The sequence below is a fragment of the Oculina patagonica genome, chromosome 7, assembly GCF_052425735.1.
Source record: "Oculina patagonica isolate OP01 chromosome 7, crgOcupat, whole genome shotgun sequence".
Classification (NCBI taxonomy): domain Eukaryota; kingdom Metazoa; phylum Cnidaria; class Anthozoa; order Scleractinia; family Oculinidae; genus Oculina; species Oculina patagonica.
In genome coordinates, this window is record NC_135764.1 from 15,300,405 (window position 1) to 15,321,034 (window position 20,630).

At 32.4% G+C, this 20,630-nt stretch overlaps 2 protein-coding genes across 2 annotated transcripts in view; both read left to right on the forward strand.

Moving 5' to 3' along the window:
• LOC144659806 (polycystin-1-like protein 2) overlaps positions 1 to 20,630 on the forward strand; it is a 170,627-nt gene that overhangs the window by 19,577 nt on the left and 130,420 nt on the right. The gene's annotated exons all lie outside the window — the stretch shown is intronic.
• LOC144659807 (polycystin-1-like protein 2) overlaps positions 1 to 20,630 on the forward strand; it is a 35,449-nt gene that overhangs the window by 12,558 nt on the left and 2,261 nt on the right. The window contains exons 8-9 of the mRNA XM_078520328.1: positions 17,805 to 19,055; positions 20,314 to 20,482. Of these exons, the coding sequence (XP_078376454.1) occupies positions 17,805 to 19,055; positions 20,314 to 20,482 (1,420 nt within the window). The remainder of the gene's footprint in view (positions 1 to 17,804; positions 19,056 to 20,313; positions 20,483 to 20,630) is intronic.

Below are 20,630 nucleotides of genomic sequence, written 5' to 3' on the forward strand. Positions count from 1 at the left end.
TAGTATTTGTGAATTTTCGTGATTTAGTCTGAAACCTTTAATAACACATTTCTGTTTATTATTACCATATATGAAGCTATAATTTTTGGGTCCTCCTGAAACAAATGTATTATTTATAGATTCACCGTCTAATTCATCTGTTAAATCACCTAACATGTCACCTGTCTCGATTACATTACTATTTTTGGACTCAATATATATAATACTATCGGTATCAAAATATAATACCTGTTTATTTAAATAGTCTAGCTTTTCATACAACATTAACCGTGCACTGCTGGTCGTGAAACATGCAATGTATATATTCGTATTATAGCTGTTATCAACAAACTGATCTTTGTAAGTGTAGCTCATTTGCACCATTTCTTCATTTATGAAATTCATGTTTAAATTATCTATTGTGTCATCTAGAACTACTTGGTAAAATTCATTTATATCAGTTACGTATTTACACTGATTCATGTTATTTCGTTGGCCAAATTTGCCCCAAAGACTGTTTAAACACATCTTTGAAATGGCTCGTAAACCTGCATTTTCATGTAATTTACCTAATTTAATGTTTAAATTTTTTTTAACTTTATTTTTGAAAATAAATTCTTCTTTGTCATTTTTAAAATTATAGCTTGATGATTCAAGTTTTAGTTTCATGAATTTTTTAATGTATCCTTTGAATAAATCGTCAGATGACTCCTCAAAATGCCATACCTCATATATTTTTATGATATTATAACCTTTTTCAATGGCTTTATTGAGTTCATCGGTTGTCCATGTACCAATAAATGATCGTTCATTTTCACTATGTTGGCATGTTTCTTGTTGTTTTGATTTAGCACATGATATACACAGAGGGAACATTAGCTTTTCAGCCTTGTCACATTTGATTCTTTTAGGTAGAACAGGATGGTATAATTCTCTTGGTGCCAAAATTTTACATTTTATAAATCCGTACCATTCTGTGTTATATTTATCTGGAGATATTATCTTTATAGGGTGCCCTATGGGGTATTTTCTGTAGAACTGAACCGAGGGGTACAGACTACAGAAATCGACGTATTTACCAAATTCACCTTCTTTGAATTTATACAATAGTTTGGTTGCATTTGTTCGTCCTCCATAGAAAGCATCTCTTGGGTTTAGTGGTCCAATCACCTCTCTATTCCAATCATTTTTATAATATTTTTGGAAACATTTATCATTTTTTAATTTACATTCCCACATTTCAATAAGATTGTAACCAGCAGTTGTTATTTTGTTATTTTTAATTTGTGTTTTATTATACAAAGTACCCATATCACATTGATTCTTATTATTGATTACATCAGGCTTGTAACAATCTGGGCATCCATGCCAGAAGCAACCTTGGAATTCATAAACTGTGTTTGTAGACTGACAAAAGCCATCTACTTTTAAATTGATATTGTTGTATTTGATAACTTTTTCACTACCTTCCAAGGCATGTTGAATCTTAATTTTATTTTTCTTACTTATGTAATCAAGCCATGCAATACTGACTGCACTATGGTTTTCTGTTTGAACAACATTATCAACCACAGCTATGGTATTTTTTGGCATATAATTCCCTCTATAAATAGCCATACAAACACCAGCTATTGTGATGTATTTTAGTGGATCGATATTTTCTTGATTCATGAAATCTTGCCTGAATTTTAACATACATCTTCTTAATATATCAACATCTGACCTACAGTATTCAATTAATTCTTTTTTGAAATCGAAAACATAATTTTCATTTACACGATCATCATACCATTGTAAAAATTTCTGTCTATCATGGGTTTTCATTTGATTATACCCATAATGCTTTTTTGAAGGCATATTACCAATATAGTTTTGATTACAAATTTTGTTAAAATAATGTGGAAAGTACCCTTTTTTAAGCTGGCTTAAACCAAAAGTTTTAGGAAACGATGATAAGGGTTGCTGAATAAAATTTAAGCTGTCGATTATTTTGATTCTTAATTGTGGAATTTCCATCATCATAATTTTTGCACCATTGTAAATACAGTAAGGTTTGAAACCATTATCTATACACCATTTAAGAATAAAATGAGAATCGTACCCTTTGGTATTATGAGCCAGAAGTGTGTATCCTTTATATTTTTCATTAAGAATACCATTACAAAAACTATTAATATCATTGAAGATTGATTCATTACCATTGAAATCATGACAGATAGCTAAATTGACTTCGTGTATTCCAGTGTTTTGTGTACATTCGAAATCAAAAAATAAATATTTTTCATTATACGTTTTACATGAGTAGCAATAATCTTTTTTGGGAATGTTTTTATTTAATCGGCATGGTTTTTTGCTATTTTTGATGCAATTTCCACCCTTACACTTTGATCTTTTTCATGAAACATTTATGTTTGCTTTCACAATATTTATTACAATTATTACACATTTTGAAACCACATTTATGTATTTTAATATATGGTTTTAGTATGATTTGATTGCATTTTAAACATTTTGCTACACTGCTACATACTGAATCATCACTATCTTTTTTCGATCGGTTACTAGTATGGTTTTTGAAGCAAGTATTACCATGAAAAACACGATTGCAGTGATTACATGTAGCGTCTTTACCATTACATTTATTACCATCTGAAAAATATTTGAAACAAGATAGGCATTTTTGGGGGCATTTGTGTTTATCACGTCTCGTATAAGCTTTTTTACAAGAATGGCAGTAATATGCTACATCTAAAAAAGCTGTCATTGATTTTATGACATCAAAATGATTCCGTGTTTTGTATAGATAAATTTTATCTGCTTTACCATTATTGGCTGTATATATAATCTCATTGAACTGCTCAGAATCTATGATATTAATTTCTACATCTAAATGTGATGCAAAGCTATTTACATCTTCTAAAGAATTTCCATAATCGTTAATTTAAACATTAGCATTATTATGAAGCTCTTTGGCTTGAATTTCTTGTAGTTTTCGACTTTTATTGAATCCATCTTTCAACTGAGTTGTGGTGTAATTCTCAGGGTGTAAATTAGCATAAGCTGTTACAATGGCCCTTGCTAAGCATATTGAATCATTATTTTTTATTGTGATAATACATTGTTTCCTATTCACTGTTTGTTTTGATAAATATAACCGACCTTTACCTGCAGGTATTTTAACAGATTGAATAATTATTTTGCAATTTTCTAAATCTATTTCTTTATACTCCAACGTATTGATTACATCTGAAAGTTGATTTAACTTGAAATCAGAAACTTTTAACAATTTTGTTGAGATAGGATGATCTAATTCATCATTTGAAATTACCAATCTGAATCTATCATTATCTTTTAACTGCCTTTTCTTTATTGTCATTTCAACCATTTTTTCAAATACACTGAAAACATCATTTTTATTACCTATGAAATTTTTGCGTACATTTATTTTAAATTCATTGGTATAAGCATTGAATTTTTTATTCGCTGTATTTCCGATTTCCGTTATTTTGAATAGAGGTTGGTCATTGGATGTTGAATCAAAAATACTGTCATCGAAATTAAATTCATTGAGTGTCCTGTTTAAGGTCTTATCGGTCTTATATTTTTGAATTTTATTGATTACTTTTTGCCTTGTTGAGTTTTTTACAAGATCTATCCATGTATAGCCAAGTGTCTTTGCATCCCTCAGGTAACTTTTTGATAGTTGTTTAAGAGTATTATGGGTTTTTGTTATTGGTTTAGGAGTATTTGAATGAGATTGGTATGTCTTCTTTTTTGGTATTTTACGCGAGGGGGTGGGGCTTTGATTCGGCTTCTGGGGCTCGTGTGCTTTCGGCTCGACCTTTTGGTGCTCGTGTGCTTTTGGTTCGGCTTTTAGTGATAAAATGAGTTTTATAAGGTCGGTTTTAGATAGCTTGTTGAGATCAGATTCGTTCATTTTACTATTAGTTGAGATATTTTTTTGTGTCATTTTTGTGTACTATATAAAATCACCAAACCTTTAAGTCCTTTATAGTAAAAATTATTTTTGAGATTTTTGGTGCGTTTAAAGATAACCAGAAATAATATATTTTTGGTCACCTCAGGCAACAGAAAACAGCAATTTATATATACTGTGCTATACAATATATAATTATATAATTTTTCTTTATATGTTATTCATCAGGTATAATATTGAACCGATTATCTTCTTGAATACCTTTAATGACAGCATTTTTAATGTGTTTTTTAGTTCTCATGTGACTCCATTTTCCTGCAAGGCAAGTGTGATATTCACAAATATCACAATACCAAGGCTTATTAAGCATGTATTTCGTTTTTGATCTAGTAATAGCTTCTAATCGGTCTTTTTCGGTTGTATAAATTTTGTTCCTTCCCATTTATTATATACTATATATATAATTCTTTATATGTTTTTTATAGTGCGTTTAGATATAAACAGATAATTATTTTCTTTATTAATATATATAGAATGAGTGATATTACATTAAATATCAAACACCTGCCAGAAGCTGATGAAAGCTCGAATGATATAGCCTTCATTAATAAAATTTGGTGTATTCAGAACATCCTTGAAGCTAATATTAGTATTATTAAAATGCTATCTTCAGACCTATCAAATGAAGACAAAAATCATGTACATTTAGAGTGTATACCTGAAGACCAGATTGAACATACACAACTGAAACGGCGACGTGGGAGACCTCGGAAGGATCAACATATGTCTTCTCAGAAGTAATGTTTGTGATATAAATACATATTTATTCAGTCTATGGATAGATGCTGGAATCAGAAAATATTTAAAAATGCATGAATTCTTGCCCATAATTAAACCATTTGGTTGAAAAGTTGGTTCGTTTTTTAGTTTTGGTTGAAAAGTTGGTTCGTTTTTTGGTTTTGGCTTAAGTTGACATATGCAAATCAGTGCTGGAACCCCAACGGTTTTGAAATGATTAATATTTAAAATGCTTCTTCATATGATTTTTTAACCAATCAAAAACTTCACATTTTGCTACACAATTGTGAAATATTTTGTAAAAACATTATTCATTTTGTGAAATATTTTTGTGAAGATGTCTTACTCTGCCAAGCAACTATAGGGGATTTCCCAGTAAAATGAGTCATTATTACTTTCCAAGGTCATGAGTAAGAATTTTTTTTATTATAAACTTTTTGAGTAAACTTTACTCAAAAAGTTTATATGCGTTGCGTATTCAATTACGAGTGTTTCCATAATTGCATTTTAGACGATATAACAATGCATGCAAACAGAGACAAACTCGATGATAGTCTTCATAACTTAATTCTATTGCCTTGAACCATCTTTATATAAATATATTTATATATGAGATGTTTTGTGTTACACAGATACATAGCGATTTAAAAATAATGGGTGAGGGTTCTTGTATTTTTTGCAATGAGTTATTATATACAGGCGATAAAGTTGTTGATCATTGCTGTGATAAACCTGATATTTTGGAAGATGCATATATGAAAGTATGCCAAAATTGCGGGACTCAGAATTATAAATATGTTAGCGAGTATTTTGATTTTTACGAGAACAGACACAAAATATGGCGTAAAAGCATCTATCATCGTAAATACCATATTGAGAATGTTTTAAACGATTTATGTATTAAAAATGGAGTTCAATTGTCTCATAATCATCGCGATAAGATTTACAAAGTGTTTCATGAGATCGATACTATTCTTCCATCTATAAATAAAAGAAGAAAGAGGATGATCTCAACGAAATATATTATAAGACAGCTGTTTAAAATGCTCGGTATACCATACAATTTCATCTGTGTTACTGAATCAAAAAAAACGCGAGCTTTTAATGATCGGTATTGGGGTGAGATTTTAGCATTAAAATCGTCCCAGATCGCACGGATTATTCGGTAAATTTATCATCATACTTGAGCAGATATCGATCGATTATTGGACCGGTATCGCATATGTAGTCGTCAATGCTTTTCATTGTATTTAGGATGCTAGACGCATTATAATCGCCACTTCTCATAGCGCCTTTAATAGAGTTCAAAAGGTGTTGATAGCTTTGGTAAGCATATATGGAGTTATGAATTTTTAGTTCGAGATTCTTATGTATCATCAAAGCCTGAATCAATAATGAAATTGTTGATATTGTGATCAAAGCAATACCACCAGTCGCTATAGAGGAGGCGAATCCGCTTGATGCAAAGAGGATAGACAATGAATTCCCTAATAATTTCCATTTTTTGAAACGTTTAACAGCCTGCTTGTAAGCCCAACATTTTCGATGATATGTTTGATAATAAGCTTTCAATTCTATAATTTGGTCTTCAGTCAGTTCGCTTGATATATGGTTCCATGTAAATATGCATTTTCGATGTTTAGTCATATATATTAGTTATATATGATTTTTTTGTTTTATCATTTTGTCATTTTAGCATTGCGCTTGTTCTTTATTGTGTAATACAGCTTCCTTATGTTTTGAATTAATCTCTCAATAGAATCAATAATATTGCTAACCAATTTCACTGTTTTCATATAATTTAATTAGATAAAATCGTTGGAGTTAGATAATTTATTCGAAGAATACATCCTTTGTTTTATCTAAAAATTGGATTTTATGATACTCTCTACCATTTATCGGGTATGTATTTTTACTAAAACCGATTCTTTGTACATAGTAATCTGAAGAGATTTTAATGCTAGATGCATTGATATTAAACCCAGAAAATGTTTGATCAATACTCATAGCATTATTACAAACAGCGATTCTAAATTGATTCCCTATTTTAGTATACCAGAGATTTAAATATTTACCTATATAAGCACCTCTAATTTGCTCTGTATATGAATCTAGATCATAATCGATGAATAGCTTATTATGCTCCACTTTAACCCACGGAAAACTAAAACTATCACCCTCGATAAATTCAATTTTAATCCTTTTATTATCACTGGGCTTATAGTCATATTTAAATGCCATATATATAGTCCAGTCATTGGATTCAGTGATATTTTCATTTAAATTAATTTCGAAACCACTCATAAAGCCGTTTTTTGGATCAAAATCTTCTAACAATTTTGTGGGATTAAAGACAAGACCATTATTTAATCCCTGACATTACAGCTCCGTTTGCATCTGACATGATGAATTCAGATGGATCCGTTAGATCATAAAAATACTCGAAAATTTTATGGTAATAGCTGATGTTTCTTTTCTTATCCATTTTTAATTCAAGATCAGACTTCAAATTGTCCCGAAAATATTTTTTTAACTGTTCATAATTAACAGCTTGGTCATTAGTAGTAGCTGGTTTAATACCATAAATAGCCTTTGTTTTCATATCAATTGATGCATTGAAAGCTATTCTATCATTTTCAACATAATATAGCTGATCGTATATCCTAGGATCAACGTTACTCTGATAACCTTTTATTCCATAAATCACGATATATGTTTGTAATTTTGGGACATATGCGTTCCCTGATTTCATCTTTAAAACGATATCAACATAGAGATAATTATTAGGATGTTGCTGATATTTATTAATTTGTGCTATTGTTCGACTATATCCATCATAAACTCGCGTAGTTGATTTGTCGATGTTGTCGATTGATGATACAATATCGATATCTAGACTATCATGATCTATTTCAGCTGGAAAAAATAGCTCGAAAACCATTGTGTATCGATTGATTGGTAAACTATATACATTTATACCTAATCTGCTTGAGTAGTAGCCTTTATTGCTGTCAAGTACCAGCTTACTGTCTACAACTTTCGTATTGATCTTATGGTATGAATTCGGATGATCGATTAAACTGCCTAACTCGATATCATCCTCTTCACTAAGTTGATTGATACTGTCAATCATTATATTATGGAAAACGTGTTTCCTTTACCAATAGAGGTTATATGACTGAACTATCAACATGATCAAGCATGTATTTTTTGTTTACAGCGTCTGTATCTTTGGTTGGGTTTTTTAGATTGGTTATATTATACCCACCCATATGGAGATTTGCCTGCATCATGTTACTACCGTGAATATTGAGCCTATTTTGTATGCTCTGAGCTAAGCCATTACCAACGGATTTAGTTAGAAAAGTACTGTCTACATATACCTTCGAAGCCTTACTCTGAATACTGTTAGATAAAATAGCTCCGGTATTTTTGGTTAAATATGTATTATCAGTGTATGATTTGTCTGCTTTAAGCGCGTCTCTTGAGTCAATATATTCTTTATTCATTACGTTAGACATATTGCTATAGCCTTGATCGAAATTCGGGACATTTATTATGCTGTTAAACGTTTGTTCGTTATTGGTACTAAGATCGGCTTTATCAGTGAGTTTGTTGTTTAGTTCTGTTTTGACTTTATTGTCTTCTAATTTTAGGTATTCAACATTCGGTATTGATAAGTCGTTATACAACCCATCATAGTAAGCTTCAGTGTTCTGAAGTGAAAGTCCAACACAATCAAAAGTAGTTTCATCTCTATTTTTTTTTAAACAAAATTGATTAAGATATCTCTTATTAATAGCACTACTCAAGTCTTTTGCATATGAATCATAATCAGCATCCACTGCAACGTCATCTTGTGTCTTTAACCCGAATATTTTCTTTTTGTCCATATAATAGTTACCATGGCTAGTCAATTTAAAACCAATTGCAGGTTTTGCACTTTGAGAATATTTAGTTGATATAAAATCATTTTCGTCATTAATGTAACCCATCTATGTTAATATATTAGATTATAATGTAGATTCGTCGAAATTCTTTTTTACGGTATTTTTTTGTTTGTCAAGAAATAAAAACTCATATTTTTTGAGTTTATCAAACAAATTCGGTGATATCAGATTTTCTCTTGCAATCATCTGGAGGTTATTTTTTGTCGTGGGTGGATATAGAATCATATGAGAGCAATTTAACCGAATTTTTTGCGGAACATCATAGTAGCTTTGACTCAGATATATAGGGCTAATCTTATGATGTCGACCATCAGTAAAATGGTTAGCTATTTTATCTTGAATTTTGTTGTTTGAATTCATCATATCGTCAAAAATAACAACTTTTCTGTTATCATCTTGATACTCATTTGTATTTTTTATATCATCTTCACCACCAACTTCGAGCACATCATAACCTACAAAACCAGATATTTCCTGCATCAACTTTATAAGATCTTGAATTTTATCTTGATGCTGATTAGGGGTATAAATATATATTTTATCATAAAAGACAAGCGGTTTTCTCAACATGAACATCATTAGGTTTGATTTACCGCAATTGCTACTGCCCGCTACGAGCATTCTATAATCTTCGCTTATAAAATCGCATAACTTTCTCTCAGGCTTATGTGATGATTTTCTGTCTAAATTTGGTATCTTCATTTATATTATTTAATTATATAATATGAAAGACTTCTGGAAGACTGATGAAAGACTGATGAAAGACTTCTGGAAGACTAATGAAAGACTTCTGGAAGACTGATGAAAGACTGATGAAAGACTTCTGGAAGACGCGATAATAATCTACACTAATATATATATAAATGAGTCTATTAGCTTGGCAAAAAATTGCTGAACAAAAAGAAGAAGTTGAAAATCAAATCAAATCAATTAATAATCAAATAATGTCTTCAAAATTGGTAGATCAATTAGGCGAAATCAAATTCGCAAAAATGTTTAAACCAGTGACATCTCGTCTCGACACTCAAATTGAAGCAACTAAAAAGTTGGAAAATAAAGGGGTAAGAGAGGGTGATCATCTTCCAATTGAAGATGAGGATGAGGATGAAATGCCCGATTTTGAACCACCGCCACCAATTGATGAAGATGAAATGCCCGATTATGAACCCCCGATACCAATTGATGAAGATGAAATGCCCGATTATGAACCACCGTTACCAATTGATGAAGATGAAATGCCCGATTATGAACCACCGTTACCAATTGATGAAGATGAAATAGCAGATTTTGAAGCACCATCAACAACACGAAAGAGAAAAGAATGGGATCCCACTTCGATTAATAAGACTGACCAACAGGAATTAAACAATCTACGTAAAAATCTTTCGGAAGATAGACGGCAGATTAATGTTTTGCTTGGGAAATTAAATAAGAGTGGAAAAAATTATGTTAAAACGGGAAAGTATCGTGGGCTATCATATGATGATCTATTAAAACAATCAGATAATTTTACAAAACAAATTAACAATATTGAAAACCAGTTGTTATTAACTAAGCAAAAAATACAACGTATGGAATACAAAAAAGTTCCTTTTTCAGCTTCGGAGTTACGGGAAAAATCGGAAAAATTGAAAAAGACCCCCAGAAAAACTAAACCTAAGATAAAACCAGCTATAGAGAAATCATTATTTGATAAGATAGAGGGTATGAGGAGGGACACAGCGCCTGATTCTGATAGAGAAGAAGATGAGTGGGAAGGCAGTGGTCTAGCCCATAATTATAAGGCTATTTATTACAGAGACCCTGAAAAACTTATTGAAAAATTGGATATAATTTGTGGAAGCATATCCGCTGGAAATACGAGTTATGAATTAAAAAACCAAGGTATTACAATAATAGATGAACTGTTAAGAGTGAAAAGAATTACAAAGCGTCTTTATGAAAAAATTTATAACAACTATTTTATCTAATTTAAATATATATAATGGAAAAACATTTGATACTTAGTTCATTCAGGGCGAAAAGACAAGCCAATAATTATAATCAGAAAGCACATGATTTCACTATTTATCTTGAACAGCCACTTTTCTTGGATCAAAATAAAAATTATGAAATGGCACTGGATGAGATTATAACGATGACATATAGTTGGTACAATATCGCATCCTCATTCACTAATACTAAAATAAGATATCGAAAAACCGTTGGTAGTGATACAAGTTTTAAAAATATTGAATTTCCTAATGGAATGTATTCATATACAGACATTGATACTTTTTTAAAAAATACAACTGGTAAAGATGGTGATAATTATCCATTTTCAGTTACGTTTGATTTATCATTATTTAGAACAATAATAACCATAAAGCCAAATTATGAATTAGATCTATCTGTATCAGACTTTAATTTGATTCTGGGTTTTGAAAAGAAAATTTTAACTTCAGGGAGTAATATAAGTGACAAAATACCTGATTTAACAAGGAGCGTTGATATGATATGTATTCATTGCGATTTGACTAACAGATCCTTGACAGATGAATCCAGAGATGTATTATTTTGTTTTAGTATCATAGCACAAGGCATTCGTAGATCATTCCCTTTCACTCTTCAACCAAGACGACTGAAATTTTCACCAATTAATAAAAATAGTATTGATTCAATCAGACTATATATAACCGATTCGTATAATCGTCCCATTGATTTAAATGAAATCGATACGGCGTTTCATATCGTTATCAAAGAGGTGAATTAATCTAAACTAATAATATAAAATGAATCGAGTATACGAATGGTCAAAATTTTATAACCCTAAAAAAGGTTTATATCAATATCGTCATAAAGGATCAGGTTTAATAACTAATGATTTAGCAAATATCGGACAATATGCTAAAAAAATGGTAAAATATCTCAATAAATCACCAATAATCAAAGCACAAAAGAAAAGTTTAAAAACCGTGTTAAATAGAAGTGAAAAAGCTGGGGATCTTATTTTGAAACGATTAGCACAATTGAAGTAAATTATCTAATCTAATAATATAAATGAGTTTCAGAAGCATAGAAAATGTTGAAAAAGTTGATTATCTCAGATTCAATCTGCAAACACCCATTATTCAGCCGGCAAATGGCTTATATCAGGAAAAAACGGGGTATATATTCAATATGACTGATCGTTCTTCTTGGTTCGATTGGTATAACGGATACTTTATCGTCAAATACAAACTTCAAAAAAAGGCTGATGGTACAGCTATCGATGCCAATGCTCTAGAAACACCTGTGCTAACGTCAACGATAAATGATAGTTCCAGTATTATAAATCACATTATGATAACTTCAGGAGGTAAAAAACCTTACGATGGTAATGACCTGCATAAAATCTGTTTCATAAAAGGATTGCTTGAATTTTCTGATGACTATAGTCGTACAGTAGCTACCAATTTTAATTGGTATCTTGACGATAGAGCTGCATTAGTGGGCAATTTGACAACAGCCCCAAAAGTAGGAGCAATTAAAAGAGGTGAATTGTGCGCACAATCAAAAGACGTATATGCGTGTATTCCGTTGAATAGGTTTTCCATTTTTCAAGAACTACGAGATAAAATGATACCACCTATGCAAATCGAACTAAACATAACACTAAATGATGATAGAGAATTTATTTACAGAGTTGGGGGTGCTGAAACACGATATGTGGTTCTAGATTTTCAGTTATGGTTACCACGTTTGAACTTTACATCATCAGGACAAAAATTAGTGAATAGTAGTTTTTTAACAGCAACAAAATGGACATATTTAAGAGAATTTATTAAACATTCATCACCAACAACTGCTATTTCTGGGATATATCAAATTACACCAGCTATTAAAAATGCAAAACATGTTTTTGTATATCTGCAAAGAAACAAGTCAAATAATGAATTAGAAAATCCCTTTATTTTTGATACTTTTAAAATAAATGCGGGTGATAATGCATGTACACTATCTACCTGTCGATTGCAACTTGGGAATTCATATTTTACTCCAGAACTAGAGTATGATTGTGATTTTAAACCAAGATTATATAATGACATTCAAGAATATGCATTCAGAACCAACGACTACAATACAGGAACTCAGTTAAATTTACAAAATTATTCTGAATTATTTCCTGTTATCTATTTCGATTTAAGAAATCATAAGGAATCGGTTACTGATGATCCAAAACAGTTATTGTTTCATTACAGATTGAATGTACAAGCTACTGACGATTATATGATATACGCTGTAGTTCTTTATGAAGAAAAAATTGTAATTGACAAAATTGGGAATGAACTTATTTTTATGTAATATTTAATCTAACACTATTATATATAGAGCAAGACTATGAGCACAAAATATATTTCAACATATATTCCTTTAACAGAAGGCCAAATGAAAAAGCTAGCCAGAGCAATCAAAAATTCAAGTGAAGTGAGTTTATTGATTGATAAGCATCAGATCAAAAAGAAGGGTAATACTGAGTTATACCTTACAAAAAGACAAATAACACGGCATAATAAAGTAAAAAGTGAGGGTAAAGGCATTACATTGAGTTTATCTAAAACACAAATAAGTAAAATGCGAAAGGTGATTGGAAAAGGAATTCAAGTCACTCCCCCTCAAGGAGGGACAGGAATGCAAATAGAATACCCTTATTATTCACCACAAATCATTAGGAAACAAAGATCAAAAAACGGTGGCAAAATTAAACTACCAAATAAGAAAGATGCATTATCTTATAGGAGTCCTCCAATTATTGGTTCGTGGGCTGAATATGATAAATTTCTTAAAGGCGGATTGGTGCTTCCAAAAAAAAAGATCTTAAAACCAAAAAGAAAGTAAGAAAGCCAACATTCCATAAGAATATACCGATGAGTAATTTTGATCTAATAAAATGGTGCAGATATTTAAGCATCCCAATCAGTGATGTTTTGTCAAGGGATAAAAGAGTACCACATAACCATAGACAAGCATTATTTATTTACAATCTTGAACCATCTTATATGAGCGGTAGCCATTGGGTTGCAACTTATGTAAAAGATAAGGTAATCAATTATTTTGATAGTTTTGGTATGCCTCCATTTCAAGAAATAGTCGATCACGCAAAAAAAGAAGAATTTAACATTGATACATCAAAACAATCAGATACAGAATATAAATACAACCACATGCGGATACTTCTCTTTATACTTTCTTAACGAAATGAATAAGGGGAATTCGTATTATAATTTATTAGAAGTGTTTGACATATATGACACAATGAATAATGAAAAATTCATTCAACATTATTTCAAAAATATGTAACGTAATATATATACAATGACTAAATCGTATTGTGTACGTGAAAAAATAAAAACTAATTCAGTTCCTAATTCTGAAAAATATATGAGAACAAAAAACAATCGTTTAATACTCAAATCGAAATGCGTTTCTTGTGGTATTACTAAAACTCGTTTTGTGAGTGAGAAAAAAGGACGAGGAGTTGGACAAAGCATTAACAAAAAGATTGGTGATAAAATTCCATTTTTTCAACAGGCTCAAGACTTAGCATCGGGTATCATGTCAGTTACGGGAGCTGATAAAGATCTATTTAAAAAATATTGGCGCGGTGACTTTGCTAAAGGTATATTTAATAAAAAAAGCGGGATTCAGACATCTAATTTTTGGAAGCCCGCTGGTGCATATAAAAATGAAAATCTCGACCCAAAATGCAATTTCAGTGAGTATAAAAATGGAAAATGGATAAATCATTATTGCGATTAAATATCTAATCAATATATATAATGTGCCAATCGTATTGTCTATCGTGTAAAAAACAAACCAAATCATTAAACTCTAAAAAGGTAAAAGCTAAAAATGGTCGGCTTATGGAAAAATCAGTTTGTCAAATATGCAGGAAGAAAAAAAGCAAATTTATTAAAGGAGGCGCTCTTGATATACATAAATTGATTGGGAAATTGCCAAAACCAAAAGCCGGCTGGGTACCCCATGGCTATGCCTTTTTGGGTCCTTATAATCCTCTCGAAAAACAAGTAAAATATGATCCAAATACAGGTGAAATACTTCAAATATTTCAAAAACCGACAGGCAGAACGGATGAAATAGCGATGAGGCATGATATTGCATACAGCGTTTGTGGAAATAAAGCAAAATCTAAACAACTAAGTTGCAAGCATAAAGCTGACCAAAAAATGATCCAAGAGCTCGACTCTACCCCTTATTCTCAACGTCAATGGGGTCATACTGTCGCTCGTAATGTAATTGCAACCAAGGCTAAAATAGGGCTCGGTGTTAAAAAGCCAAAAAACGGAAAACGGCGTTGAGTAAAAATGATTGGTCTCAACAATTAGCCGATGAGTTACATAAACCAATCAGACGAAAATTTAAAACTAGAAGAGTAATATCAAATGGAATTGACGAGATATGGTCTGCTGATTTAGTTTTTATGGATAAAATTTCAAAATGGAATAAAGGTTATAAATATCTATTGACAATAATTGACGTATTCAGTAAATTCGCTTGGGCTATACAATTGAAAGATAAGAAAGGTGCATCAATAACTAACGCTTTCAACAATATTGTCATTAATGACAAGCGTAAACCTGAATATCTCTGGGTCGATAAGGGATCTGAATTTTATAACAAAACATTCAAGGAATGGCTAAAGCAAAATGATATTAACATGTATTCCACTTTTAATGAAGGTAAAGCTGTTGTTATTGAGAGATTTAATAGAACTTTGAAAAATAAAATGTACAAACAGTTTACTATTCAAGGTAATACACAGTATCTTGAAATACTTCCAAAAATAGTAAAAGAATATAATAATACAAAACATAGCTCTATCAAAATGACACCCATAGAAGCTTCAAAGAAAAAGAATGAAGGAACTGTATACTTTAACCTATACGGTGATATGGAGCCATTATCAGCTAAACCAAAATTTAAGGTTGGTGACAAGGTCCGAATATCTAAGTATAAACGAATTGTTTTCGATAAGGGTTATACACCGAATTGGAGTGAAGAAATGTTCGTAATTACTAAGATCCAACATACTAATCCCATTACATACAAATTGAAAGACCTCAGAAATGAGGAAATACAAGGTAGCTTTTATGAACCTGAATTATTAAAAGCAAAACAGGATGTATTCAGAATTGATAAAGTCATTCGGAGGGATTATAAGAAGAAACAAGCTTTAGTCAAATGGAAGGGTTATAGTAATGATTTCAATAGTTGGATTCCATTCAAGGATTTACAACAAATTTAAACGCACTATAAAACATCACATAAGAAAATAAAAAATATATAAAGTATTTGTATAAATGGTTAGATTTCAAAGATATTTTTGTGAAAAAGATAGACAGGATGCTATTAGGAGAAGCAAGACTCGTTACATGCGGTATAAATCATGGATATGTGATATATGTAATGGATATGACTACAGATTGGCAGGTAAATGGAGACATCTTTTAACACAAAAACATATCAACAATAGCATTATCCATGACATGGATACTGACAATAGATCATAGGTATTAGGATCAGGGCTGTTATGCTGTATAGAAACATATCCTTATGGATATTAAAGACAAACTCATCTGTTTATCTTAGGTTTTGATTTTCATTATGTCAACGAGGTTTGTTTTAAACGCACTAAGATGCAAGATTTTTAAAAAAGAGTATAAGAGATTCATGAAAAAACGCATAAAAATAAAAACATACACTATATATATAGATAAATGACCAACATGAAAATAAACATGGAAAATTTAAAGAAAATATGTTTCAAAGCAGATACATTCAAAAATATGTCTGATGACGCAATAAACACACTGAAGTATATCGTAACATTAAAAGAATTATCAAAACTCGGAGATTTGGTATATGAAAATCTAGACACTTTAGTATATTTAGAAAAAAAACTAAAACAAGATGGACATTGCAAGCCATTAACAAAATTATTAAATGAAGAAAATGAAACAAGTAAATACCTATGTAACATTTACAATGATTTAAACAGTGTATTATCCGACCTTGAAAAAGAAAAAATGAATTCAAAAATAACAAAAATCATAATCGTTTTAGAAGATAATTCACAACAGATATTCAGTACAAGAGATTTACCATGATAATAACAACAGCATAAAAACTCGGCTTGTTTAAAAGCACTGTATCCAAAATTTTGAAAAATAGTATAAGAAGTTTTTTTTAAATATTGTCAAAAATAATCAAAGATTATTTTTATCATTTAATCAAGGTTTAGTTTATAGATTTGGCTTCAAGGTTTGGTTTCCATTTTTTGACCTTGGGTTGACCTAGGGTTGATTCTGAGATTTGATTTCAGTTTAGGTTTTTCACTTTGGCTTCAGATTTAGTTTTTCAGATTTAGTTTTTCAGATTTGGCTTCAGTTTTGGTTTCAGATTTGGCTTCAGTTTTTGGAATCCAGTGCTGATAGTAGTTATGTACTAAATCTCTAAGGCAAAAAATTTTTTGCCTCAGAGTGTAGTACATTACTACTGTGTTGTTTTTTTCACTTGCCCAACTTTCCTCTCTCGGGATATTTTTCTATTCCATCCTTTACTCGTCAAGCTGGGCGTGTTCGCAGAATCGGCCTTTGCTTTTCACAAGTAGTGGAAGCCTATATGTAACCCTACTGCATGCTATTATTATACCGTAGTGGCAGAGCGCTCTATTTGTGAAGATTGGCTCTTGGTTGGAAATTACTTGATTACTGACTATTTACATTTAGTATTCCACTATTGCGCTATTTTACCATATTAGGGCAAAAGAACGCGCAAAATATGCCACGTTATTACACTGTAGGACGGCAAAAATACGGACGGACAAACTTACGGAATACGGACCCAGACTTAGTGGAAGAAATGGTGGAATAATAAATCCCTTACTCGATGGTTGAACATATAATACGAGCGGACATTTTGCTCATTGTTCGCAAAATATCCGCGCGTATTATATATTAAACCATCGAATAAGGTGTATGTATTATTTTGATAAATGGAATAAGTTGACATCAACCTTAGCTAGGACCGTTCAAAAGTTGGATCCAGTATTTGACAACGTCTTTTTAAAACAACTACATGTCATCTACATTGATTTCTAGAATGCTTTGCCTGTACAGCTACCATCCACATCAAGCAGCTTACAAGAATACGAGATATTAATTACAACCGGTGTTTGGAGAAACTCAGGAACAACAGCCAATGTTGCTATGGAGATCTATGGCACTGCGGAAAGCACTGGAATTATCCAGCTCAGCTCAGAGGAACGTGGCGTCAATAAATTTCTCTTCTCTCGGGGAAACATGGATGTCTTTGTTGTTCAAATCAATAAACACCTTGGTGCGATTCAGGGAGTGCGGATTGGCCATGATAACTCTGGTGAGAGCCCTTCGTGGTTTTTAGAAGAAATCGTGGTTGTGGACAAACAAGTTAATCAATCGTGGACATTTGCCAGTAGCCAGTGGCTTGCCCTTGAGCGAGAAGATGGTCGAATTGAGCGAATGATTGAGCAAGTGCCAAATGAACTGCATTTTAGCCATGAAGTTGTAAAACGGTGGTGGAAAGGCCTCACGGATACACATATCTGGGTTTCAGTTGTAGCAAAGCCAAGGAGAAGCCAGTTTACAAGAGTGCAGCGGGCGTCGTGTTGTCTTTCAGTATTGCTGACAGCAATGCTCGCCAACGCGATGTTCTATAAGTTGGATGGCAAGTCCGAACAGGTCATTCAGTTAGGGCTCTTGAAATTCTCCTGGAGGCAAGTGATCGTTGGTATTGAAAGCGCGCTTATCGTTGCACCAATTCACATCCTTTTAACCTTCTTGTTTCAAAAAGGAGCTGGAAAGTCGGAAATTGAATCCCGATGTTGCACCAAAGCTAACTGGCTCACCTTTCTTGCCTGGTTCCTTTTCGTTTGTTCCTGTACTCTGTCAGCGACGTTGACAATCTTCTACAGTCTAGTCTGGGGAAAGAGCATCAGTGAGCAATGGCTATCTTCCATGTTCATATCATTCACTCAGGATGTGATAATTATGGAGCCATTCAAAGTTTTCTTCATAGCTCTTTTGCTAGCAGTCATTCGCAAGTGGAAGACGAGTAGACATAAAGAAAATGAAAGCATTGATGAAGGTGAACATAGTTCTTCACAACACAGATTGTGGACACTGAAGCTGACTGAGGTGGAGCGGATGAGAAAACGTCAAGTCAGAAAAGAAAACAGGTCGCGGTTCTTCGTGGAACTTTTCTTTTACGTAATCTTCGTTTTCTTGCTGATGGTGGTGTGCTATGGTAACAGACATGACCATCGATACCTGATGACAAAGTCGATTCGAGATGGGCTACCGAAATTTCATAAGGTTAGTTTAATGTACAATTGAGGAGGTTTAGCTAGGTTCAGATTGGTTTAATTGTTGGAACGATTTTCGATTGAGAAACATAAAACTCAAAACCCAAACAAATAAGCACTCTGGCCGATAACAATGGACTTGGACAATTCAGTGCACTTATTATAACTGGAAGTGAATACAGGCATGCAGCCGGCGCGAGGCGCAAGAAAACGTGTTTGAGCGGGTCAAGATTGGCTTTTGTCTTTCTTTAAACTTGCTCTTAGTTGCTAATTCCGCTGAATACGGAGGACACGCAAAAGCTTGAAAATCAAAATGGCGTCTGATTGCGGTCGAGCGTCGCTCGTTCCGAGCCATTTGTGGATTTAGTGCGCTTCATGCACAAGCAGATTCGCGCGTTCTTCGACGTGCAATTTTGTATCACTTTTTTGTGAGCGATATATTTAAATACATATGTACCTTTATCGAAAAAAGCGAAAACGAGCGTCTTGGAGCAAATTTAGTTTTTCTTCTGATCGGTCGAGGAATTGGCGCGAGGTTTTATATTAACCAATCACCGAGTGTAGTAACACAAAACCAAAAGCAATAACAAAAATGGTGGACGCCGGTGGTGAAATAAAACGAGAGTCGGAGTCTGACTCCGACTCCTGGAGTAGGAAGGAGGCGCTCTTTCTCAATCTTAGTGTTGGAAATTATTGTGCGAGTTAAGGGAGAGCAGGTTTTCACCACGCGTGTCATGACGACTCATTTAACTCCTAAAAAGAGAAGTTAGAAGCCGGGATACCAGACAACACCACTAGTTACAGAATAAACAAACTTGATTGACATTTGTTTTGACATTGTAATCATATGATAGTTATATATTTAAGTAAATGAATCAGAATTGTAAAATTACGGACAGAATAGAATAGATTGTCGAAGTGTACGAGTGGAACGAAATTAAAATTGTTGGATAGATACAGTCCTCTCTTTGACTGCGGACCCGTACACCACTTGGATGGAGGCACCTCAGAAAACCACAAAGCGCCTCAAAAATTTGCACAGCACAATAATTATTATTTTAAGGAGGAGCCCTATTTTTTTTAAGTGCCATCTTTAGTCAAGTGATGTCACGAATCAATTCTTCTTCCTGTCCGTAGCTTTCGACTCGGTCCATTAACTTTAAAGAAAGAAACGAGACAAAATATTTGCCCAATACGGATCACACTTTAAATCAATAACTTCCATATATTAACACCACACCATTTTCTCTCTCCATATTTCATGTCAGGTCGCGAACAACACAAAGTACTGGAGCTGGCTCAATGACGTGTTTGTTCCGGGTGTGTTTGCCGGTCGATGGTACAACGGACAACAAGAAAAACAAACCATGTACATTGGCAACAAACGTTCTGTTTTGGTTGGAATGGCTCGAGCAAGACAACTAAGAGTTAAACCGGGTAAGTTTTTCTTGCCTTTAACAAAGCCAGGTTTACTTCACAAGTACATTAACGAACAAGGATGTAACACATATTTTTTTAAAAACTTCGGTTCATTAATCATTGTACGAAATCGTCGCTCCATGCCAGTTCCAAAGCTTACTGATTT